The sequence below is a fragment of the Sodiomyces alcalophilus genome (genome assembly GCF_042370955.1).
Source record: "Sodiomyces alcalophilus JCM 7366 unplaced genomic scaffold ACRALscaffold_5, whole genome shotgun sequence".
Taxonomy (NCBI): domain Eukaryota; kingdom Fungi; phylum Ascomycota; class Sordariomycetes; order Glomerellales; family Plectosphaerellaceae; genus Sodiomyces; species Sodiomyces alcalophilus.
The window spans coordinates 1,302,989-1,326,710 of record NW_027263536.1 but is presented as its reverse complement, the minus strand read 5'-3'; the positions used below and the strand labels follow the sequence as shown (position 1 = coordinate 1,326,710).

The 23,722-nt window shown below is 52.1% G+C and overlaps 7 protein-coding genes and 2 non-coding genes across 9 annotated transcripts; 5 read left to right on the top strand and 4 right to left on the bottom strand.

Moving 5' to 3' along the window:
• Positions 1 to 10: 10 nt before the first annotated feature.
• Positions 11 to 4,518, bottom strand: ACRALDRAFT_2020458 (uncharacterized protein; the record flags this gene model as incomplete). Its single annotated transcript, XM_071020016.1, has 12 exons — positions 11 to 76; positions 104 to 1,651; positions 1,730 to 2,135; positions 2,179 to 2,628; positions 2,707 to 2,887; positions 2,938 to 2,995; positions 3,051 to 3,117; positions 3,146 to 3,181; positions 3,214 to 3,265; positions 3,320 to 3,349; positions 3,407 to 4,354; positions 4,428 to 4,518. The coding sequence occupies 12 exons, from the start codon at positions 4,516 to 4,518 to the stop codon at positions 11 to 13; spliced, it is 3,933 nt and encodes a 1,310-aa protein (XP_070874170.1).
• Positions 4,519 to 5,218: 700 nt separating this feature from the next.
• ACRALDRAFT_1064853 (uncharacterized protein) lies at positions 5,219 to 6,635 on the top strand. The gene is made up of 3 exons (XM_071017056.1): positions 5,219 to 5,261; positions 5,336 to 5,595; positions 5,664 to 6,635. The coding sequence occupies exons 2-3, from the start codon at positions 5,499 to 5,501 to the stop codon at positions 6,311 to 6,313; spliced, it is 747 nt and encodes a 248-aa protein (XP_070874169.1). The 5' UTR covers positions 5,219 to 5,261; positions 5,336 to 5,498; the 3' UTR covers positions 6,314 to 6,635.
• A 2,828-nt stretch (positions 6,636 to 9,463) lies between these two features.
• On the top strand, positions 9,464 to 15,649 carry ACRALDRAFT_1035458 (uncharacterized protein; the record flags this gene model as incomplete). Its single annotated transcript, XM_071014996.1, has 2 exons — positions 9,464 to 15,322; positions 15,431 to 15,649. The coding sequence occupies 2 exons, from the start codon at positions 9,464 to 9,466 to the stop codon at positions 15,647 to 15,649; spliced, it is 6,078 nt and encodes a 2,025-aa protein (XP_070874168.1).
• Positions 15,650 to 15,806: 157 nt separating this feature from the next.
• ACRALDRAFT_2020456 (uncharacterized protein) lies at positions 15,807 to 17,021 on the bottom strand (the record flags this gene model as incomplete). Its single annotated transcript, XM_071020015.1, has 13 exons — positions 15,807 to 15,875; positions 15,933 to 15,963; positions 15,995 to 16,091; positions 16,163 to 16,234; positions 16,289 to 16,304; positions 16,350 to 16,378; positions 16,430 to 16,481; positions 16,539 to 16,559; positions 16,601 to 16,622; positions 16,660 to 16,693; positions 16,764 to 16,878; positions 16,916 to 16,926; positions 16,997 to 17,021. The coding sequence occupies 13 exons, from the start codon at positions 17,019 to 17,021 to the stop codon at positions 15,807 to 15,809; spliced, it is 594 nt and encodes a 197-aa protein (XP_070874167.1).
• Positions 17,022 to 17,214: 193 nt separating this feature from the next.
• On the top strand, positions 17,215 to 19,661 carry ACRALDRAFT_1077231 (uncharacterized protein). Its single transcript, XM_071018616.1, has 4 exons — positions 17,215 to 17,648; positions 17,747 to 17,847; positions 17,938 to 18,202; positions 18,289 to 19,661. Exons 1-4 carry the CDS (start codon positions 17,594 to 17,596, stop codon positions 19,350 to 19,352), a joined length of 1,485 nt encoding a protein of 494 aa, XP_070874166.1. The 5' UTR covers positions 17,215 to 17,593; the 3' UTR covers positions 19,353 to 19,661.
• Positions 19,388 to 19,964, bottom strand: ACRALDRAFT_2020454 (uncharacterized protein; the record flags this gene model as incomplete). Its single annotated transcript, XM_071020014.1, has 5 exons — positions 19,388 to 19,504; positions 19,545 to 19,670; positions 19,727 to 19,793; positions 19,828 to 19,914; positions 19,945 to 19,964. The coding sequence occupies 5 exons, from the start codon at positions 19,962 to 19,964 to the stop codon at positions 19,388 to 19,390; spliced, it is 417 nt and encodes a 138-aa protein (XP_070874165.1).
• Positions 19,965 to 20,038, top strand: ACRALDRAFT_t203. Its single transcript has one exon. It is a non-coding gene; the product is annotated as a tRNA-Ile (tRNA).
• ACRALDRAFT_211774 (uncharacterized protein) lies at positions 20,014 to 21,094 on the top strand (the record flags this gene model as incomplete). Its single annotated transcript, XM_071023776.1, has 9 exons — positions 20,014 to 20,054; positions 20,160 to 20,279; positions 20,321 to 20,366; positions 20,411 to 20,578; positions 20,626 to 20,650; positions 20,719 to 20,759; positions 20,844 to 20,910; positions 20,989 to 21,020; positions 21,086 to 21,094. The coding sequence occupies 9 exons, from the start codon at positions 20,014 to 20,016 to the stop codon at positions 21,092 to 21,094; spliced, it is 549 nt and encodes a 182-aa protein (XP_070874164.1).
• On the bottom strand, positions 20,905 to 20,978 carry ACRALDRAFT_t185. The gene has a single exon. It is a non-coding gene; the product is annotated as a tRNA-Ile (tRNA).
• Positions 21,095 to 23,722: the final 2,628 nt, after the last annotated feature.

Here is a 23,722-nt window from a genome sequence, read left to right as displayed (position 1 = left end):
ACCCCATCCGTCACTCCAGTCCAGGCGCCTCTCCTGTTTCCGGATGCCCGGTTCTCTCATCTTGTTCAGTCGCATCCTGCCCGCCAACTGGCAAACGTTATACTTCCTCATTCTCCCAATCCTTCTCGCTGAACATCGGACCCTTGCGCGCCCCGCTGGCTTCCAACTTGGAAAGGAACTCGGCAGGCACCGTCGGAATGTACTTGCGCTCCCTCTCCCGGTTCAGGCCGCCGAATCCCGCGCCGTACGAGATCAGCATGTCGGTGACGGATGGTAGCGTAAAGGGTAGCATCAACGCCGGGTCCAGCAACAAGTTCTCAGGCGCATCGTCATAGTCGTCATCCAAGTAGGAACCATCCGCATTCGGACTCAACACACTCCGTTGCGTGTTCGGCGTCTCGTGATCGTGCCCATCGGCCGTGGCGCCCTTGACGGGGGTCGCCGGAGTGCTGCCGACTTGACCCTGCTGGCCTGGATTGGGCGCGGGGGATACTGCTCTGTTCTGGCGCTCCTCTTCTCGCCTCCTGTTTTGCTCTTGCTGAATGGCGTTCAAATACTTCAGAGCGCTCCCGGGAAGACCTTTCTCGCCGACTTCGGGCCGGTAGTGCTTCGCCGCGTGGATAAGCTGTTGCGGACTCAGCCGCTTTAACTGCTGCAGCGTCCCCACGAGCGCCTCGAGATCGTCAGCATCCAGCGAGGAGAAGCACTGCAGCCACTGTAGAAGCTGGATGACCGGCGCAAGATGCCGCCGTGCTGCCTCCACCGTCGCCTCCCCCGTCGACCTCATATCTCCTCCTTCGTAGTGATCCGGTTGCCGGTTGTTGGCCCGGGCCCAATCCTCTAGGGTGGAAACGTTCATACGGATCTGCATGGCCTTTGTGCGCGCCAAGTACTTCCGATTCGACATGATGCGGTTAAAGAGCTCCGCACCAATCCAGTACAGCAGCTGTGCTACGATCTGGGAAGTTATGACCGAGTGGATATCGTAGAGGTCCAGGACAAATAGAGTGGATGATAAGAGAGACGTCACGTTCCGCGGGGCCGGCTTTGCCTTTTGCGTCGGTGACGGCGGACGAAACCTCTTCTCCAAGGGCTCTTCCTTGACTTGCGCTTTGCGTTTGAATATCCTCCATTCGTTCTGAAAGGCGATGTTCTCGAAGCCCGGGATGGTCTCGTGGTCGAGCATGGCTGCATCCAGCACCTTGTCGAGTCGCCTTTCGGCATCTCGGACAATAAGGATAAAGATCTCGTTGATCAGTTCGGCGAGCTGTGCTTGGAACTCTGCCGTAGCCTCCAACAGGCCCACATCCTTCTTGAGGTAGTGGAGTAATAGCGTCGCATTGGACATCCAGAACGCCAAGATGGTCATGTCCCACTGGTAATCCTCGACGATGTCGTTGATCTTGTCCATGGCCGACACGAGAAGCTTCTCCAGTAGATCCGGGCTGGCGTGATAGTGCGCATATCTTGCGCTGAGGAAGATCATGTTGGCGGGGACTGGCTTTTGCGTCGGGGACCGCTGCGGCTGCATATTGGTGATGATGATATCCAGGATGCGATCCAGCTCGTGTTCCTGGAAGACGAACATCTGGTCATGCAGGCAGCGGGTCCAGTCGAATTCTGGTTGTTCGCCTTCCAATTCATCCGGCTCCTGGGCAAGTCAGTATTGGAGCACCGAGACAGATAGGCGAGGGAAAAGGAGAAGGGAAGCCCCCTTCGAACAACTTACTTCTGGCTGGTCGTCCATACCAACATTACCCAAGTCTACCTCGAGATCTCGAGCACTGTCCATCATCATCCTCCGCCGCAACTCATTCTCCGCCATCTCTTCCTCGAACCGGTCCTGGGAAAATCCAGGAGTGTAAAAGTCGTCCGTTCCGGCATTTCCAATGTTATAACCGCTGTCGTGTAAATAGAAGGACATTTCGCTATCCGGTGGCACAAAGTCGAATGCTGTCCTCCCGGTCGTCGTCCTCTGGTCCGCCGAGGCGCCATTGTCGAGAAGCATTTTCGCGATGCCTTTATGCCGGTTCGTCATGGCCCACATCAGGGCCGTCCACTCGTTTCTGTCTTGTCGGTCGACATCGGCTCCGCCGTCGATGAGCGCCTGCACGACGCCTTCGTGACCCTGCTCACTCAGTCATTCCATTGATCAGTTATGCCGTTTCTCGCTTTAACGTGCGGGGGCTAGATGCGGGTCCACCTACAAAGCAGCTCGCATAGATAATGGGCGGCGTCCCGTCGTCGTCTGGTGCGTTGATGTCGACCAAAAGCTTTGCGTCGCCGCCCAGTATTCTGGTGACCCTCTCCAGATCGCCGTTGCTAGCGGCCATATTCAGGGCCTTCTGCAACAAATCCTTCTTCTGCGCCTCGGACAACTTGTCGTCGGTGGCGATCGAATTTTCGTCCTCGAGAGCAGGTCCGATTTGCAGGTGGGCGGCTTGAGCAGCAAGCATTTCCATGAGTCGCGTGTCACTGGTCGGTGGGCGCTGAGTGATGACATCGTCTTCGAAGGTAGGATCGTCCAACGTTAGATTGCTGAAACTTAGAGGTTTGGCGGGAATCGGGGAAGTCAGGAATTGTGATTGTCCTGGAATGCGGGTGTCGCTGGTTGTTAGTATGCCTCGTCTGGCACGTAACGAGTTGGCGGGGTCGGGAGGAGCAGGGTACGAAGTGAGAATTGACTAACCTTGCCAGCCATCATACATTTCTGTTTCCGCAATAAACTCAGCGGGCCGCGAGCTGCGGTCGTCTAATGATTTGGGTAGGTCGACTGGCAACTGGCGCGGGGCTTGTTGGCCATTTTCGTCGTTCAAATCCCCCAGGTCCATGGTGAATGGAGGGGCAACGTGGACATTCGGTTGGTAGTACGCATCAGTAGGAGGACCTTAGAATGGATGGCACATTGGATAGCTCTGGAGGAAATTCAGTAAGGACGATAGGTGTGTGCGACCATTTCATCAAAGTGTGAACCAGCCTCCCTCTGGATATGTGACTACTGTCGTGTTAGCAATGATGTTTTGCTCGATGCCCAAGCCACTGGCGTCCACCTGGAACTTGGAGGATACTTCGTAATTAATGTCGACACTTGATGTCACTCGAAATGGCTCCCCGGTACTTGGTCCGTGCGGCACCCACTTCGCACCCTACAACGTATGGTCTCCAGCCTCCTGGGTTCACACTTTGCAATGATAGATTCTGCTACTCGTCTACGGCGAATAGTGAATGAATGTTCGCATCAAGCATGCGAAGTGCAAGACGTTTCCTTGGTAAATTCACGAGACAACTGATCAAATAATTTGCATTGGAAATTCCGAACCGCCATTCTCATCGGTCAGCTGTTCCACACCTGGAAACCCGTGGTGTGTCTGCTCTGCTACGCCTCACGCCCTTTTTCCAAAGATACGCAGTCTCTTTACCCCCCCATCCGGAATCATGATGAGCTTGACGTGCGTCACAGCGGTACCTCGCAGCGAGCTCTCAAACTCGTGCTCTTGATCAGGCCCACACTTGCTCGGAGGCACGAGTTCCTTCCACCCGTCAACATCAGGGCCCGGATCCGAGTTGCCTTCCCAGGCAATTGCCTCGACCTTAACCTTCTGAGGGAAGTTTCCGCGGAAATGCGCCGTGTCCACCAGCACTTTCTCGACGTAACCCGCGGTTCCCAGCCGGATGATGGCCCAATCCACGTGGCCCGGAGTTCGTGACCGCGCCGTCTCCCACCCGTCGCCCATATTTTTGCCGCGACCTGGCAATATAAGGTTATCGATGGAGCTGAAATGCTGGTCGCTGCAAGAGATGGCCACACCGCCGTTTTGAGCGGCTGCTAGGTCGAATACGGCCTCCTTGTCATCGGGGAAAACGGGAACGACATGGCCGTAGAGCCTGAATCTAGCCATGCCGCCGTCAGGGTACATGTTAAGTCGAACATGGGTGTATTGCTTCTTCGTAGGCTCATCCAGCTTCCACCCGAACCGCTGAGACGGCCCACATTCTTGATGGCCCAGGATCGTCTCCCATTTGCCTCGACCACCTTGCCATGAGACCACTTCGTCGTCGTTCAGGTTAAAGCAGCCCTCGACCGAAATCAAGGGCGCGTGATTTCCGCTGAAGTAAGTAGTGTCGACCTCCACCCCTTCAACGGTGCCGGATGCCACGCCGAGGCGGATAATGACCCAGTCGAAGGGCTCTGGGTTATGCCGCCTCGTCTCCCAGCCGTCATACCAGGCGCCAGTATACACCATCTTGCCCGCCTGCCTGATGGGTGGAGTGGGGGTAATGAGATTGATGGCTTCTGCGAACCATTCATCGGAGAATGCCAGGATCTTCCCACCTAGTGCTCCCGAGATGAGGTCTAAGGCATGGCGTAGGTTCACAATTTAGTTACGTACTTGTCTTTTCGAAAGCCCGTCATACCAGGAACTCACCGATGCAATTAGAGCGGAATGTCTTGTCTATTTCATCGGATGCTATCCGAGTGGCCTTGACCGTATCGAGCTGGTACTCTTGGGACGTCATGGTGGTCACCGACGACGGAAGATAAAGTAGTTATGTTTCTGGGTGTGAGGTCGGGGTGTCTGGTGCGGAACGAGGTAGGAGAAGCTCGGCTTTCGCGATGGACAGGAAGTCTGCTATTAGGGATTGTAAAGTGAAATGACGATAGATGACGGTTTTCCGAGGGGTGGGTTCAGACCGACATTTATTAGGTAGATACGTAGGTAGGGAGGTAGGGAGGCTGGTACGTAAGTGATAATCATCGGCCACCTCCGACACCCGGTTACTATACGAGTGTCGTCAACCACCACCGGTACTCCGCGACTGCGAGGAGTAGAAGTCTTAGCCTTTTACTCCTACATACATCATACTTGACACAGCCACTGGCATGGCTTGGGCCCAAGGTTAAGGTCTCGAGTTGTATTCTCATCACCAAACGGTCACTGAAGCTTAAGTGTCGTGCTTCTATTTAGATTTCTATTCTACGAATACGACCGGTCACTAACACCGATGCTTACCCCGCATGTCTTAAGGTGCAAACAAGTGCCTTCTGCACTAACACTATGACTTTCGATATTGCTCGTTATCGGTCGGTAGGTTACCTACATAAGTACCTACTCCGGACACAGCATTATCCCTACCGTCGATCATCGCGCTCATAGCCGGTTGCTTTTTTGGAATGGTGAAAGGTGAAGACCGAGGTTTCCTAGCTGTACGTTGTAGTGTAAGGAAGCACCGCACTTGGCCCCGCCATTACGAAACGTCAGGTGAGAGAAGATTACAACCCGTTGATTGGACTGTGTTCCCCAAAAGCTGACTGTACGGATATTTCTCCCAATAGCTCGCTTCATGCGTTCGCAACTCCTCCCTCCTCTTTCGATTCTCACGGACCTACTCTTCCAACATCTCAAAAGAACGACGCTGTAAAAGCACCGCGTACTATTATTTTAACATTGCCCTTTATTTTCCCACTGCTAATCAAGTTCCCTGTTACCTTTCAAACCATGGCCAGCGCCAACGATGCATCGGATAGAACCCCACTCTTAGGCCGCATCTCCCAACAGCCGATCAGGGACCCGCTGTTCAGGAACCTCTGGAGTGGTAACTATTCACCAACTTTCTATATCCCCATCTCCCATCAGGCGCTCATGCTTCTTTCTCCTCGATAGATGTTGGGTTAATTGGCCAGGCTGGCGTCGTCGGCCTCGTCATTGTCGTCTGGTACTCGGTCTTCAGCCGCCCACTGATCCTCTTTTCGGGCCACCCGCTCGCCCAGACCCTGGGCGTATTGGCTCTGACCCAGGCCATCCTCATCCTCCAGCCGACGCATGAGGCCAACCAAAAGCGCGTCGGTCAACGCGCTCATGCCCTACTAAACATCATATCCTTCTGCTTGTTCGTCGCCGGAGTCAGCATCATCGAGGTCAACAAGTTCAGGAACAATGGGCCGCATTGGCATTCCGTCCACGGGGTCCTCGGCATCATCGTGAGCATTTTCCTCCTCGTGCAATATCTCGTCGGCCTCACCATGTGGGCCGTACCGAGACTGTACGGCGGAACCGCAAACGCCAGAGCCATCTGGAAGTATCACCGGGCCTCGGGTTATGTCATCTACTTCGGTTTGCTGGCCACAATCTTCAGTGCGCTGTGGACCGACTACAACAAGAATGTCCTGCAGATCAAGTGGTGGTACATCCTCTTCTTCATCCTCGCTGCTTCCGCCAGTGTGGCCCTTCGGATCAACCCGGCGAAGTTCGGGCTCTCCAGGAACGGGATCCAGACAACCCAAGGAGAGCAAGAGGAGCAACGTGATCAATAAACCCGGGTGGTCCGTCGCATTAGGCGATTGTTCTCGGATTAATTTAGTGGTACAGCTAATGGTTATCGAGAAAGTCGGTTACGATTCAAGATGTTGGGAGTGCCATAAGAAGAAAAAAAGGAAGAAAGACGGGTCTGTCTTGTTGCCAAGAAAAGAAATACACAATTGCTGAACTCTACGGACTCGACAGGTAGTTTCTTTCTGGTCAGATTCAAATCGTCTCCGCGATAATCATAATTAGTTCCGAGACACGCGTAAAACGGAACTCAACTTGACGGAGAACAATACAATATCTGGATGACTAACCACGTTTTCGCTCGTGGCCACATTGGGCAGTGATGTCGGGGGACCCAAGTAGGTAAGCGGGTAATGCGCATGGAGTTGAGATGCATATGTAATCGGTCCGTACACCTACGTCATTATCAGCCGGGCCACCCACATGCCGAAGAACGTTACCATACTGTAGACTTCTATCGTCTATTCCCTTGTCCGGGAGGCGCCATTCGCCCTCGGATGAACTGGCCTCCCTTTCTTCCGTGTCTAGGTGGCTACATGGGTATTTACAGTGTTCCTATACACGGTGATCAGTGATGGAACATCTGGGATGCAATGAACCTACACGTAGAACGCGAAGATGGTAAGTGTATTAGGCTCCTCGTTGCCGCCAATGCAAAGTGACCTACAACGTAATAGCTATTTGACTCGGTATCTTGTGAAGCAAAGTTTCGGTGCCATTTCTGAATTTGATTCGACTTGTCCAGCGTTAGCTGGCAGCGGGCCATGGAAAGAGACATTCAGCTCAACTAGTTAGTGCAAGAAAAAAAAAACATTGCCTCGCTACCTCGGACAGGCCAAATTGATGTGAAAAATTTTATGGGTGTCAGGTTAATACCGAAACGTCCGATATTTATTGCAGTTAGAATATCCAAGGGAATATTATGCATGGCAATTTATTTCGTCTTTCCCATGGTTAGCTTTGAAGATATAGGGACTGACTAGAAGGCCTAGATAGTTTGATATTTGGCCTATAATCGTGGCGTGGAAGTGGGGCTATAATAAATTCATTAGCCTCCCTAAGTACCACACCTATTTTCTATGTATATTATCCAGCTTTATCACCCATCACTTAGGGGTTTACTACCTTTACACGTATAATTCATTTAATCTATCTGCCTTATCCTTATTATATTAACGGTCGTTACTAACGCATTAATTCTGCCCTTAAACTTAGCTAAAAAGGCTTGGAGTTATGATCCTACGAGTACTGCTCAAGATATACGTATATATATACGTTTATACATACGCAGGAGGTGTGGTACTTAGGGAGCTTGGCGGCTTTGTTATACCCCACGAAAAAGCCACGATTATAGGCCGAATATCAATTCGTCTAGGCCTTCTAGTCAGTCCCAAGATATATTCTGTGAGGTTGATGGGTAGCGAGCAAACTGGGAATTAGGAGGTCTTGGCGTAACATTACTTGTATGTACACAGGTACAGAGTAATTACCAAGATCCTATCCGTACTTGACGGCGGTCTACATAATTACGGGACAAGCATGTACGGGGAACCGCCGCTAATAAGCTCCTGTGAATTCCTCAGCCATCATCTTGTTGGACAGTCTCGAAGATGATGGATGTTCAAAACCGAGGATTCTGTCTGGCCTTGTCTTGTTCTCCCGGCTTGGCACTCTAAGGTGATGAGCGGACTGGCCTGACCGATACCTGTACCTGTACGTATATGTACATACGTACGATGTCTACCTACCTACGCGGGAGGGGGCGTTTATAGGTCAGAGCCCGATGACTGGTCAGACTGTCGACAGTCTTAGAACTTCATGTTGACAGTTGTACCTCTGACCTGGCTCTGGTCAGAGCAAAATCCTCTGTTCAAGCTCTGACCTATAACCACCCCCTCCCGCATAGGTATTCGTACATGCTTCGTGCTGTAGAGAGGTCGGAAGGCCGAGAGCAACTTGCTAACTATTAGCCATTTCTCAGATCCGTTTGTGCTACGAATGGCGCATAGTACAGTGATTAGTTGGGGGTCGTACACCTATCCGTAATTACGAAGTGGACACAAGAAAGACAAAGGGCAGTGATGCGAATCAAGCCCGTGGGTGCCTGATGCCTCTTTGGTACTTCGTACTTCACAGAGGGATAAACAGTGAATCCACCCGGTACTTTACCTTATTATGTACCGTTAGTCATGGCGCCTTGTCACCTGCGGACGAAGAATATGGAATGTGTACGACGGACGGAATTAAATAAGAAGTATACAGTACCTAATAGAGTGCCTGTTCATAGCCGTTGCGATAGTGTATGTACTGCGCTTACGATTCGTACAAGTTACTTGGTAATAATCTTACCTAAGGCATTAATCCTCCTGCCCCCAGTGGGTGCCCACGGTTTCACCTACGTCATATTTTACAGCGCACACCCACTCAGAACTGGATCCACTGTCATAATACTCCACTATCCTAACCACCTACGTCTCTCGCGAAGCCAGAAGCCAGGACAGAATCTGAACCGTCACGCTTCCGTTTCCCCCCGTCCCTAAATCTGCCTATGCGACCGATTTTCTGCACGAACAGATGGATACACGATCTTGAACACAACAACCCGACTTTGAAAACCACCGAATTACTACCTCCATAGCGTGTATACCGCGTGGTGACCCATCTCATATTTCTTTTTCAGCACCATCATCACATCGACACACAGCTGGGGTCAAATTTACCTTGTCTGTGCCTTGCTGGCACTCTGGTGATGAACAACGATAGATCCTTTTGATCTCCCGCAATCAATCTCGCCATCCTGTCGTCAGCTGGACAGCACTTGACCCGCGCCATTCCCCACAGAACTCTCTTTATTACGCAGTTTATCTGCATGGTCTCTTCCCTTCTCTGACCGAGGAATGCGAAGTCCGAGTCCACAAGAAGAGACGAAGAGTCTGTCCACCGCGCATCGATCTCGCCTGACCACACGAGTGGCACCCGATCTCACTACTGCCTTGGATTCCAAATCGAACCCCCCGAACCGTAGCCCTGGCACCACCGCCCCGGTCACCGATACCATCTCGGACTTGCCAAGTCAACATCATGGCCATGCAGTGAATGTTGACGCTATGAACCCCACGAACGTGCCAGCGGCTATGGAACACCGAAATCCTCAACAGCAGAAGCAGGAACAGCAGCAGCTGGCCGAGGAATTTCCTTCGCTTGATAAACCTACACTGTTCCCTTTTACGGCTCGGACACCAGCTACCTCGACAAAGGCGGCGGCGACTGGCGAGACCACAGCACCGAGCCCCGTTTCCCCATCGTCCTCTGGGGTTAAGGTCAGGCGGCAGCCTGGTTCACAAGACGTCGCCCTATCGTTGACCCCAGATGACGTCTCGGGTAAGACAAACGGGGAGAACAAGAATAAGGGAAGTGAAGAGGTCATCGTGGCAGCAGGGAAGCCCGCTGGTCTGACGCTTTCCCAGTTGCAACTAAGCCAATACCGAGAGCGCTTGGCCAGGGATCTCGAGCGACGCGAGGTGGTCACTAGAAGCGCCCCTGCTGGTTTGGCCAGCAAGACTACTCGTGTTTCGCCTGTTCAGGAGGAAACCGTCACCGATTCATCGCCTGCCACCAATTCTTCGGCCACAACAACGTCAACAAAGTCGGGCAACACTGTCCGCGCCGTCTACACCTCTGGGACCACGGCCACTCCGTCGTACCCGTTCCCCCGAATGACTATTCCTGGCCATGTCCAGGGCTTCGCAGCTGATCCACTTTCCATTACGTCGCCACCAGGTTCGAGGTTCATACCACATGGTATGTCGTTCGACGGTTTAACATTCAACGATAAGGTTCTCTCGAGCTCGTCGACCTCAGTATCTGCACCGACCTTTTTCCCGTCCGGATTTGCCCCTCGTCTTGACGGGGGCGACTTTCCCAGCCCCAACATCTACAACTTGTCACTTATGCTCGCTGCTGAGCCCGGTCTCGATGCTTGGTGGGCTACCGTGGTACAGATTATGCGGGATGTCTGTAAAGCCGAAAGAGTGACCCTTTCTGTGCCGGCAGACACGACCGACGTCGATAACGTTCCATGGGGACAGAAGGCGACATATAACGCACATGAGAAGGATGGGCTCAGCCTCGCATACATGGCTCCGGGGAGTACCGTGGTCCCCAGCAATATCGACGCTATTGCGACCGAAACCGCTCTTGCCCAGGAGGAGGAACAGCAATATAAGACGCAGCCTCGCCCAGGCTTGCCAACCCGGCATTCGTTCACATCTTACGAAGACACCAGGGAGAAACAGACCCGACATGGCGAGACGTCATCGACGACTCGACGGCCGGCGCCTCTTCCTCGAAGCCAGAGCTATTTTCCGTCACTACGGACACGGAGTGATTTCAGTTCCGAGTTTAACGATCCAGCACTGGACCCGGCACCGCCTGTCGAGCACGATGAAGTCGAGGATGAGCAGGTCCCAAGTTGGGAGGCACCCCTTGCGTCCAACACAGAAGAAACTGGCAGGGTTCTTCCCGTTCTGCAGGCGCTCGACTACGAAGCAGATCCCCTCATCGACCATTCTGGGGTCCGAAGAGTATTAGAACGTGGCAAAGTCATCGCTTTGACTCGAAGCTATCCTTATCTTCAGAACCAAGCACCTTCCGGAACCACCAACAAGACCCAGCAAGAGTCGAAAGCTGCCGGTGATGTTCCCGAGAATCGAACAAGAAGAGTTCGCGCTGACTCGTTCGCTAAGCTCTCAGCTTTGCTTAGCGGTGCCAATGCCCCTCGCGGAACAAGCGGAACAAAAGATTTGGGAGGAGAGAAGGGGGCCCCTTCTAGCTTGATATCGCGACTTGAGGAGGAGGTTGAGCCGTTGATCTCGCATTACGAAGAATCCGAACAAGCGCCACCATCCCCCTGGTCACAGTCTCCGGCTCCCTCGCCGGCTGTGCGGGCAGATCCGAAGGAGAATCCTTTCTTTTCCGATGCTGTGGTCGATGAGGAATCCTTCAATCCAAGTACGGCGCCGCCCAATTATGCATCACTCAGCCCCCCTGAGGCCATTGGAGTGGACAACTCTTGGACGGTCTTGCATATTCCCCTTCTACATCCTTTGCTCTCCAAGCCAATGCAACCGTTCAGGCCTGAGACGGAGACGGAGGTCTTCGAGAGTAAATCCCACTTTCGGACGCAAAATGAAACCCCAACCCTATGGATGCATGAACAAGGCCGACCGTCGCCTCAGTGCTTGTCACGGAGAGACAGGCCTACGCCTATTGCCATTATCTCCATCCAAAGCCCTACAATACCGTATCCCTCCACTCTCCGGCAAACGCTGGAGCATCTAGGCCCGCACCTGGCAACATCTTTTTCGCTCTGCCGCCATTACACGAATCTCGAGACCGAATTGGCGGGGCTTCAACGAAGACGACCGCAAACCGCAGGCTTTGGTGCTATCGCAGCTGATGGAAGGCCACTAGCTGATCATGGTTCCGTGATTGGGCTCAATCATGCCTCCACTGGCGAGGCTGTACCCCAGCAATCGATTTCCGACAGCATTACCAGTCCGAGTGACTATTCAGCAGTCTCGAAGAGCGCCGTGGGTTCGCCTGGCGGGACCCCTGGCTTGGACCAAGCATCTGTCAGTTCGATGATGGAAGGATTGGCCGGGTCGAGTCCAGCCCTGACCTCGGGGTCGACAGACAACTACTTCAGCACCAAACAGAAGCCGAGCCTGTCCAGGACAGATACTTCGTCGGGGACCAATAGCTCGCCGAAGACTCGAAACTCACAGGAGTCTTCTCCCGTCGACAAGCGCAAGGCACGTTTGTCTGGAACCAAGCCCCAGGGGCAGAGTGCAGCCGCCGTAACTGACAGTGAGGGGCCTGCTGAGAGCTGTGCGGATAGCACAGCTGCAGCATCATCATCGCCATCCCTGCAAAGGCGAGTCTCATCCAGGGGAACAAAGGAGGTGGCAGATGAAGGGGCGGTCCAGGAAGGCAGGGGGACAGCTTCTGATCAACGCCAGAATAGCCACACCCTCTTGCATTCTTATGGAGCGGACTTTGCGTCGACTTTCCAATCACTGCCACCGAGCGCGAGTGTTGTCACCAGACCCACCCCATCCACCGTCCCATCACGATCGGGCTCGGTGTCCATCGGCCCTGCGGACATGCCGCCTCCGTCGGACCGATTGAAAAGCCTGATTCTTGATTCGTTGCCTGCGCATGTTTTCGTTGCTCTCCCACAGACCGGTGAGGTCGTCTGGGTGAACAGCCGCTACCTCACTTACCGGGGCCAGACTGTCGCCGACCTCGCCGCCGACCCATGGGGCAGCATTCACCGGGAAGACCGGGATGGGTATCTCAAGGCGTGGGGACATTCATTGCGGACAGGGGAGCAGTTCTCGAGGACGGTTCGCATCAGACGGTTCGACGGTGCATACCGGTGGTTCTATGCTCGAGCTGTTGCCTCTCGAGATAAGCGAGGCGTGCTCATGCAGTTCCTTGGGTCATACATGGATATTCATGATCAGCACATTGCGGAGCTCAAGGCCGCGCGGCAGGAGGAGATTGAAGCCTCGGAGGCTAAGCATCGCTTGTTGGCGAACCTCATCCCGCAGATTATCTTCACGGCCACGGAGGACGATGGCATCACCTTCGCCAACGATCAATGGCTATCCTACTCGGGTCAAAGTTTTGAAGACTCGCTTGGATTGGGATTCATGGACTACGTGCACCCCGAAGATCTGGCAAAGTGCAAAATTCCGACGGACAGAACGCCTACACCACTCCATCCAAGGGCACCGTTTGAAAAGAGGTCATGGGGTGAGGACACACTACCGCCTAGTTCAGCCACGGGCACCCCTCGTCAACGAAGGGACTCTTTTCCCGAGTCCAACATCCGAGGCGTCCACCATGCCTTGTCTCGAAGCAACAGCTCGAGTAGTGGCTCGGTGTATGAAATGCCGAGTGCGGATCTGGCCGAGCTGGCGAGGAAGGGCATCGTCAAAGTCTCGACAGATAGCAGCGGGCGGCTCTCGTACACGACTGAGGTCCGCCTCCGGTCCAAAAGCGGCGAGTACAGGTGGCACTTGGTCCGTTGCGTTGAGATTGAGGCGATCGATTTCGGCAACGGGGCTAGCTCTTTCTTCGGCTCCGCGACGGATATCAACGACCACAAACTTCTCGAGGGTCAGCTGAAGGAGGCGATGGAGTCCAAGAGCCGGTTCCTGAGTAACATGTCGCACGAAATCCGGACACCACTCATCGGCATCTCCGGCATGGTCAGCTTCTTGCAGGATAGCGAGCTCAACGAGGAGCAGCGAGACTACACCAACACCATCCAGACAAGTGCCAACAGTTTGCTGATGATCATAAACGACATCTTGGACCTATCCAAGGTGGATGCCGGTATGATGAAACTCAAGCACGAGTGGTTCCACACCCGTGCACTGATCGAGGACGTCAATGAGCTCGTTTCGACGATGGCCATCGCGAAACATCTCGAGCTGAACTACGTTGTCGAACAGGACGTCCCGTCCTGGGTCAAGGGCGACAAGGTCAGGATTCGCCAGGTCCTCCTCAATGTGATTGGCAATGCGATCAAGTTCACGTCGGAGGGCGAGGTCTTCAGTCGATGCAGGGTGTCCAGAGACGACAAGGCGGTTCAGGGCGAAAACGAGATTATGCTCGAATTCGCCGTCATAGACACCGGCCGCGGATTTAGCAAGGAAGAGGCCGAACTGATCTTCAAGCCGTTCAGCCAGATTGACGGGAGCAGTACTCGGCAACACGGCGGCAGCGGCCTTGGACTTGTCATCTCGAGACAGTTGGTGGAGCTTCACGGGGGAAAGATGGATGGCACGGCTATTCCTGGAAAGGGCTCCACCTTCACCTTTACGGCACGGTTCGCGCTACCTACCGACGACGACCATCCCGACGTGCCCGCGAGCCCAGTGTTGACACCGTCAAGACCGGAATTCGCGGAAATACCGCTGCCGCCCCCAGGGTTCAAACCGTTGGTGGTGGCGCAGGCCCCGTCGGGTTCAACGTCGACGTCGACTAGTTCCGGCTGGACAGTAGCATCCGTGCCTTCAAGCACTGGAACGCCTGTGGCGTCGGCCGACTCTGGCCGATCACAGCTGACGGATAGGTCGTCGGGTTCTTCGATGAATGTCGGTCTCGCCCGTTTCAGCGAAGCGGCAAGGGCAAGCGGTCAAGATTTATCGCAAATGAAGCTGAAAATCCCTTCTGGCGAGGGTTCGAGGGGGTCCCCTGATTCCAGACACGACACGACGAAACGCGCCAGTCAATCCGAAGCTTACCGTCCTCTCATGTACTCGATCCTTATCATCTGCCCGCAGACGCACAGTCGAGAAGCAACGACTCAGCATATCGAGCAGACACTAGCCGAAGAAGTGCCACACCAGATTACAGCTCTGGAGTCCGTCGATCAAGCCGACGAGCTGATGCGTGGCGAGAAGCCAGTGCACTTCACTCACATTGTGCTGAACCTACCCAAGCCGGAACTCCTGATGTCGATGCTGGGCAAGATTGAGAAGTACATGTCGGTGGAGAAGACGACGATCCTCGTCCTGTCTGACGCGAGCCAACGGCAAGCAGTGATGAAGCTGGCGGCCGAGTCGAAGCAGACGGCGCTTTTATCGGAAGAGTCGGTGACTTTTATCAGCAAACCAGTCAAGCCGTCGCGATTCGCGGTCATTTTTGATCCGGACAAGGTCCGGGACTCGAGCATTGATCGAAACCGGTCCACAGCCCAGCGCGTGGTGGAAAGCCAGAAGGCGAGCTATCAGGAGATTGAGAAACGCATGGGCAACAAGGGATACAAAGTTCTCCTGGTTGAGGACAACCCGGTGAACCAGAAAGTGTTGCAAAAGTATTTGAATAAGATTGGCGTGGCGGTGGAGATAGCAGCGGACGGCGCAGAGTGCACCGAGATGGTGTTCTCTCGTGATCATGCGTATTACTCACTGATCCTGGTGAGTACTTTTGTTTCCCTTTTTTCTTATTTCTCTTTTCCTCTTTCTTTCTTCTTCCCTTGATTGGAACACGAGGAGACCTTGCTAACGCATCAATGTTTGTCTCAGTGCGACCTTCACATGCCGCGCAAGGATGGATACCAGGCATGCCGCGAGGTTCGGCAGTGGGAGAATGAAAACGGCTTCAGGGAACTGCCCATAATCGCCCTGTCGGCAAACGTCATGTCGGACGTCCAGGACAAATGTGCGTCGGCAGGGTTCAGCGACTTTGTCACCAAACCTGTTGACTTTATCGACCTAAGCCGGGCCATGGCTAGATTCTTCTGACAGGCGTCGAGTCGCCTGTCGTCAGTCCCCGTGGAGAGCTGCACAAAGGGGCATGACCGTCAACCTACCCTATCACATTATCGAGGACAGGAATATTAAGCACTCGCCTTTCTTTTTCTTTTTTTTTTTTTTTTTCACTTCTCTTCTTTTTACTTGTTTACTTTCTTCCGTTTTCTGTTTCCCCCTTCTTGCTCACTCCTCTCTTTGCATCTTTCTTTGGGTTTTCCTAGATTGGTTTCATTTTTCCATCAAAACGGTAGTGGCGGACTTTACTTAGACGCACGAGACGCATCATGTATATCCTATCGGTCGACCTTTGACATGACGGTGGCAGGCAGGATACACGCACAGGCTTCTTGTTTCTGGAAGGACTCATCGGTAATGATGGAAAGGTTGGTGGGAAAAGGAATATCGCGCATTATGGTTGACTGGCGTTGTGGCGCTCGCTGTTAAGGGGCCCCCGGGCCGGGCCCTAGACGGTTATAGGCTGGCCTCGTCCATCCGAGACGGCACCAGGTCTGCTTCCCATAGAGGTTGGAAGAACGAACAAGGATAGGAAGGTTATGATAAAGATCGCAGGAAAGACTTGGTGTGTTAGGGAGGCTTTTCCCCCGCCTTGTTCGTACTTAACCGTCCAACTTCCCATGTCTTCTAGCTGGCAGATGTGTGGGTGGGAGCAACCGTCCGGGCAGAGACTCACCAACGTAGGACTACGTGGGGCAAACGAATCTTCAGACCCCCAGCGTTTGTTATTTACACTTGGTAGTTCGGCGCTTCAACCCAAAGCCTGGTTGTTTGCTTCGCCTTGGAGGAGGGAGAGAATGGGTGGGGTCTGAATGTTGTAACAGACGACAAGGAAGATCGGGAGTCGTATCTAGGTACGTCGAACGATGACGACGATTGCCTGTACCTAAGGTGGTGGCATGACGGGTCCTAGCGCGGGTTCCAAACGGCCGAGTCGAAAATTGCCAAGCTTCAGCGTCGCCAGGTACAAAGAAAAATAACATCACTTCTGAATCCATCCATTTCCATTCGTACGTTGTACTTTCGGATGTGCGCATCGTTGTACGAATATAGACGGTAGTACGAGGTACAGAATACGACCCTTTGCCACCAGTATCCGGGATTGATTGGTAAGCAGGAATTCGCATCTCAGGGCGGGAAGGAGCCCCAGCCAATACAAACGATCTTCTGTCGGCGGCAAGTTCAACCTGGCGGGTGGCAGCGGGCTACGGGGCAGCAGCACCTTACGAATAGGCGTGTGACCTGTACCGGGTCTATGGAGGGGCTCGGGAGGGGCAAGGCACATCCTTCGGCCCAACCAGACGATCGGTATTAATTATCAACAGTCTTCATCAGTTACGCATTGCATCGTTCTTTTTATCGAACGATCCACACATGAAACTCACGGCCTTGTTCACATTTTCCATTTCACCTCTTGTTTTCTCGTATCCCTCGGCATTGGTTGGCAAAAAAAAAAAAGTGTGCATTGCATGTACACGTACATAAGTGTCCTATCATCCCACGCATTTTGCGGTGTAGCTAACAAGTAAGTACCTTGGGTACCTATACGTATGTACTCGTGTTGTGCCACAGACTTCCCTTCAAACGGCTGAAACTCCAGACTCTCGACTCCCAACACCAACGCCAGACATCGACACACCACACCATTAAAACCATTAATGCCAACCTATCCGCCACAAGAAAGCTTCCAGTCATTTTCCCTAGGCTGGACCACGTCAGAGCGAGATTCCACTGTATTTCGTGAACGTTGCTTCCACACTTCTCCGTTTTATCTTTCTTCCTGTTCTTAAAGACGTTATCTATTAATATATCAAACCGATATTCCATTTGACTTGTTTTCGTCGTCCCTCTCAATTCCGCATTTTCGCACCTCCTCGACAGAACTTGGACCCAGAAAAGGAAGGACCCCAAACATTCACCATGGGTAAGCCCAGGCTTATCATTATTATCAGGCACGCCCAGTCTGAGGGCAATAGTAAGTCCTCTGACCATACTGCCGCTCGCTCCCCCGCTTTGCTCCCCACCGACCGATTGAAGCCCAAACTGACGCACCTCTCTTCTCGTCTCCTCCAGAAAACCGCGACATCCACCAGACGATTCCCGACCATCGTGTTAAAATCACGCCCGAGGGCTGGGCCCAAGCACATGATGCCGGACGGCGTCTCCGCAAGCTTCTTCGCGACGATGACACCCTGCAATTCTTCACCTCCCCGTACCGTCGCACCCGCGAGACCACAGAAGGAATCCTCGCCACCCTGACCTCCGACGACCCAGAGCCTTCTCCCTTCAGGCGTGCCAACATCAAGGTGTACGAGGAGCCCCGCTTGCGGGAACAAGACTTTGGGAACTTCCAACCATGTAGCGCCGAGATGGAGCGCATGTGGCAGGAGCGTGCCGACTACGGCCACTTCTTCTACCGTATCCCCAACGGCGAGAGTGCTGCCGACGCCTACGACCGAGTTAGTGGCTTCAACGAGAGTCTCTGGAGGCAGTTTGGCGAGGATGATTTTGCAAGTGTTTGCGTCTTGGGTGAGTCTGCATCCCCCTCCCCCCGCCTTTCTCCATTATTCTCTTCGTATTGAGCCTGGGACCGTCGCTTACGACCAGACCTGCAGTTACCCACGGCCTCATGTCGCGCGTGTTTTTGATGAAGTGGTATCACTTTACCGTCGAATACTTTGAAGATTTACGCAACATCAATCACTGCGAGTTCCTCATCATGCGCATGAACGACGAGTCTGGCAAGTACATTCTCGAGAACAAGCTCCGGACGTGGTCCCAACTGCGTCGGGAACGGGCCCTGTTACTCAAAGAGAAGGACGATGACAAGGTCGCCAAGTACTCCGCGCCGCCAAGACGCTGGGGCGGCTGCCCCGACGGATGCAACCATAAACGCCCATATAAGCGCCGGGAGGACTTGGAAATTCTCCGCCAACGAGACGAGATGGCCGCCGCAGCCGCCAGTGGCCTGCACTTGCAAAGTGTCCAGCCACAGCCAGCGCCGTCCCTCCTCATCCGCCGGACAACTGTCAAGCGATTTCAACAGGGCTCATACGACTCGAGCGACTCGGACAACGATTCGAGTCGCAAAGTGGGCCGCCCCATTGCGTCCCGACCGATCCCGCAAATCGATTTAACCCGCGCCTGCGAGGAAGTCGTCTCATCACCGGATGCCACGCCTTCCTTCATCTCCGCCGAAGACCGCCTACGCAGCCTCCAGTCGCCGCACCTCCACATAGGCCGTGACGGAGGGGGTACCTACTCGGGCCACGCTTCCCTGTCGACAAGCGACGCGGAGGAACCCAGCGAAGATGATGCGGATGCCTCAAGGCGCCGCAGCGGAGACGGAGGTCGAGGTCAGGACCGCGTCGCGTCGCTGGCGTCTCAGCTCCAGAAACTACCGACGGCGTCGGCCAAATCCGCTACAGTTAATGGCGAGGCGGGTCGTCTTCCTACGCCGGGACCCGCAGGAGCATCGAGGGCGCGAGACGTAACGACCAGGGAAGACGAATTGCTCGATGATTATGGTAGGAGACTCGGAGCCAGGGCCAACCGCCTCGGTGATGCCAACAGTAGTGATGTGGGCTCCGACGGAGGGAGGGACGATGAGGACCAGGCGGACGATGAATTTGCCAGGGTGGAAAAGGAAGAAAAGAGCGTTGCCGGCAGCGTTTACTAAAAACACCCCGAGCGAACATGATGTGGGTGCTGTCGTCACTGGGATGAATTGGTATGGCGCTGGTATCTAGTGAAGGCAGGAAAAGGTTTCGGGTTCGCATGGTTTGCATTGGAGCGCTGAGATTCTTCACTCTTCTCATACAACGAGTAATTCTTTCAAATGACGGACGGAGAAAGCCATATACCCCTCTACTGTTGTACGTCTAGGCAGGATGGTGCAGAGCTCACTATAGCATATAGCAATTATGTTTGAACTAGCACCATACATATTTTCACCAGAGCTTGGAATGGGGCGAGTGATGACGAGCCCAGTCACAATCTTGCCGTGGGCGCATAGAATTAGTACGGAAGGGAGTCCTTTGACGATATCACGACATTTTGATTTCGATGCCGTTCCTGCACGGGAATGAATCTTGATATCGCGTCTTGCGAGCAATCATGGCTAACAAAACAATGCGATAAATCTAGAACAGAACAAATACCGAGGGATAGCCAGGCGATGGTGAAAACACCCAAGTGTCGTCGGTCGGTCGTCGTTTTTCCGTTGAGAGATACGCACCAAGCTTAATGTACACTATCCTGGCACTACCCACCATCGCACCACACACAACATGGTCGGTTAGCTCAGTTGGTTAGAGCGTCGTACTAATAATGCGAAGGTCATGAGTTCGACCCTCATACTGACCATTTCTTTTTTTTTTGTGTTTTTTGCCTCTAAACAGAGTGCTATGCGATTAACTTCATTTTCTTTTTTTTTTCTTTTTTTATTTTTTTTTAAAAAAGGTCGTGTTCCAGGTGCCAAAAATAGAGCGAACGATCCACGAGACTTCGGCATCCCGCCGTTAGCCGCCACAAATGCCATTTTTGGCTCCTTCTTTCCCTCTCTTTTCTTGGTTTGCTTCCACCCGGCGTATGAAAAGAGCGGGATGTCCAGATATTACTTCTACCCGCACATGGAGCCTTTCCCAGTGCCACAGCTGCTGTTATTTGCCTCACTTCACGGCTATCCGCCTGGGTGAGCGACACTGTAGTCGAGTGGCTGTTGTTTCAACGTCCTAGCTGGACGCCGAGGATATACCTACCCCGGAGCCATTGTTGACTGTACCATACGTTGTACTTTGGTGGTTTCTTTACGTCAAGGGCCAAGGCGAAGTGCTGCATTTGTGCCGCCTCACGCACCCGTATCCGAACAGAGACAGGTCAGTGGCCGATTTGGCTCTTGTCATTGTCCTTACACTACCTAGGTAGACTACGATGGTCGACACAGTTTGTAGTATAGTTCAGTGGAATTCACTAGAGGTATTGTAACTAGTGTTATTACCTAGTCAAGGATCGTATCGGAGATTGGTGACGGCCGTGACAAAAAGTCGGCGACAGCTCTCAACCAGAATCATCACTGGCTGTCACTGTCACACCTACCTACTTGGTCGCTGACATACGGATAGGATAGACAAGTCGGGGACAGAACGATAACAACCAACCATCCATGCAGACAACTTACCCGGCAAAAAGAAAAAAGAATTCGTATTCGTATAAGAATACGCAAAAGAAAATGGTCAGTATGAGGGTCGAACTCATGACCTTCGCATTATTAGTACGACGCTCTAACCAACTGAGCTAACCGACCATGTTGAAAGTGTCGGACAAAACGCTGCTGTTATACCGTAGCGTCTGGATCCTCTCCACCTTTCTCTTATCTCGGGGCGACTATACCAAAATGACAATTGTCCGTAGCATGAGTAGGTGCACGCGGGTGAATGTTTCAAGGAATCGACTAATGCTTTGTACGAAACTTTAAGAATTTCTTATACTCACTAAGCCTAGACCCGTAAAGCGCGGCTAAGAGATAATGTACCTCCACTATACGCACGTCCCTCTTTAGCCCGCAAAACAGTAGTCTATAGTATAATAGTGACCTGCTACCCTAACAAAGAGTCTTTAATTATCTTTATTTATCGGAAAGGTACTTCTGTTTATATAGGATAACACGCCTAATTAGATATCACTCCCCGATAATAACCTAAACGTGCGTAGTATTTCCTCGGGTACTATATCCTCGGGTTCTGGATCGTAATCTAACCTACTATTATAAAAGAGATTTTTATAATATTTTACGGGTAGCGAGATCTAACGTGCTTCCCGGCGCTAAAATAGACCACCCTAATACACCCACGACGCGGTGCTACCGCCTCTATAAGATCGTTAAGCCTATCTCTGAGTTCGGTTTCTATCGCGCTAATAGAATATACGCTACCTATATAACCTGCTAAGGAACCCTAGTAGACCGGTCTAATCGCTAAAGCCCTCGCTAAAGCGCTGGCCCTATACCCGCTACGCGGTGCTATTATCGCTATAAGATCGTCTAGCTATTTTCCGAGTTTGGTTTCTATTATGCTAATAGAATATACGCCACCTACGTGACCTGCTAAGCTAACCGCCGAACTAATCCAGGCCCCGGTGCTTATATACCACCTATAGCTAGTTATACCTCCCGGGGTCCCTTATAGCGTCCCTTATAGCCTCCCTTATAGCTATCCTTGCTTAGCCACTTCTACTCACGCTGCTAACGTTACCGCCTAACCCTTTAATTCCCTATACGCCTAAACGGCGCTCCCTATAATAGATACTACGAATATCGCGATAGGAGGTCTAATACGGGCGATCTAGGTACAGGAGATAATAGTATACGTACTTTACGGGGTCGAGTTATATAGGAAAACCAGCCGCGACGTTAACTTAATCCCGCTACGTGGATACCGCCGAGTAGCGAGGTAACTATCGAGTATTCTAACCTAGGATTAATACGGGTTAAATACGAGTATTACGCTACCCTTTATTAGATTAGCGAGAGATTATAAGTAAGTATCTAGCTTTTTTAACTATACTAACGTTTATTATCGGTTTTTAGGAGTCTACCACGTTAAGCCCTAAGTTCGGTTCCTATTATAATCAGGGCGACGTGGAGGTTAACACTATCCTTAAACTACCTGCCTATATCGAATAGCTACTACTCTCTTATTATCCTAGGTCCGTTAACTTCTAAAAGAATATTCGTTATTATAATAATACGTTTACCTTTACTTCTATATAGTATATAGAGACCCGTCGCGGGCTTACCGCCGGTATCGTATCTTTCTAGATCCACGGCGCCTTTTACTATATTATTAGGCCACTAAATTACGCGGGGCGTATTCCTATTTTTACGTAGCTATATTTCTATAATCCTTAGATTATAGCCGACTACTACCACGCTAACGCCCTGTCTCTTAACGCGACGCTCGACTAGGAGGTTCTAGGCGAGCTATCGTTTATCCTATATACGTATAATCCGTTTACTAAGATCTATCTTAGCGCCCGCGAATAATTCGATACTCTTAGTAAGTAAGGCAGAGTGCTACTAAACCTATAAATACGGTTAGTGATAGAATAAGGTGCTAACCGCTATTAGGAGAACCTGCCTGTTATAGATAAAGTTACCGCCGTGGTTCCTAATAAGTCTAGCTAGAGGGGTTACCGGGATATCGTCCTGGTAGAGAGGGGCCCGGGAAATAGCGTGCGGGCTTTCTATTATATTAACTATAAGCACCCTACGTATCTACCACTTTCTTATCCACTTATATATCCTCTAGGCGGGACCAGATATTACTAGAATATAAGGCTACGGGATCTTTATAACCGTGCGCGTTAGGTTATAAAGGTAAAGTTCCGGTAATACTACCGCTACCTATTATATTAACGCCGGCGGTAAAGGTTAGTACCCTTTATATATAGCCGCCTATTTTAGCAGTTTCTAGTAGACTTATAGGCTTTGTATAACCAGAAAAAGCTTAACTAGATCTAGCGCTACTAGGCCTAGATACGGGCTAACGTATATACCGGTATAATAGACTAGGCCTATCGCGGGGATAGCGATCTTTATAATATTAGTCGGCGGGTTATCCTGCCCGTTACTTATCTTAGCGGGTAGCGTTTTATCTCCTAGTGCTATTAGGATTCTATAATAATCGTTCGCTCCCTTAGCCCGCCGACCTTCTTTATTACTTTTACGGTAAACCCGGGGTGGCCGGAGATTATTCGCGAGCTTTTACCGGGCTAGGATACGAGTAACCGCCCTGATTTAGTTAGTCGCGTTTTTAAGTTAAAATACTATAAGCTTAAGAAGGAATTACGCGATAAGATCTTTAGCGTGTTTACGGGGATCGTCTAGACTATTAAGTACTAGAAATATAGTTTGCCTTACCGGTATATACTTCTTTTCCTTACCCCGGAAGCGTCCGCTTTATATAAAGAGCAGGCTAATATTAATAGGGTGGTTTCTACGGAGTTACTTATACCCGAGATAGACCCGACCGGCCGTCTCTTAGATATCGT

Bases quoted from the DNA above. Each gene is read 5' to 3' on its own strand.
- ACRALDRAFT_1077231 (XM_071018616.1), top strand. From the start codon at position 17,594: ATGGGTAAGCCCAGGCTTATCATTATTATCAGGCACGCCCAGTCTGAG. The intron at 17,848-17,937 runs CTTCGCGACGAT...ACCCTGACCTCC, and splicing joins GACGGCGTCTCCGCAAGCTT to GACGACCCAGAGCCTTCTCC. The intron at 18,203-18,288 runs GTGAGTCTGCAT...CCAGACCTGCAG, and splicing joins TGCAAGTGTTTGCGTCTTGG to TTACCCACGGCCTCATGTCG.
- ACRALDRAFT_1064853 (XM_071017056.1), top strand. From the start codon at position 5,499: ATGGCCAGCGCCAACGATGCATCGGATAGAACCCCACTCTTAGGCCGC. The intron at 5,596-5,663 runs GTAACTATTCAC...TCTCCTCGATAG, and splicing joins GTTCAGGAACCTCTGGAGTG to ATGTTGGGTTAATTGGCCAG.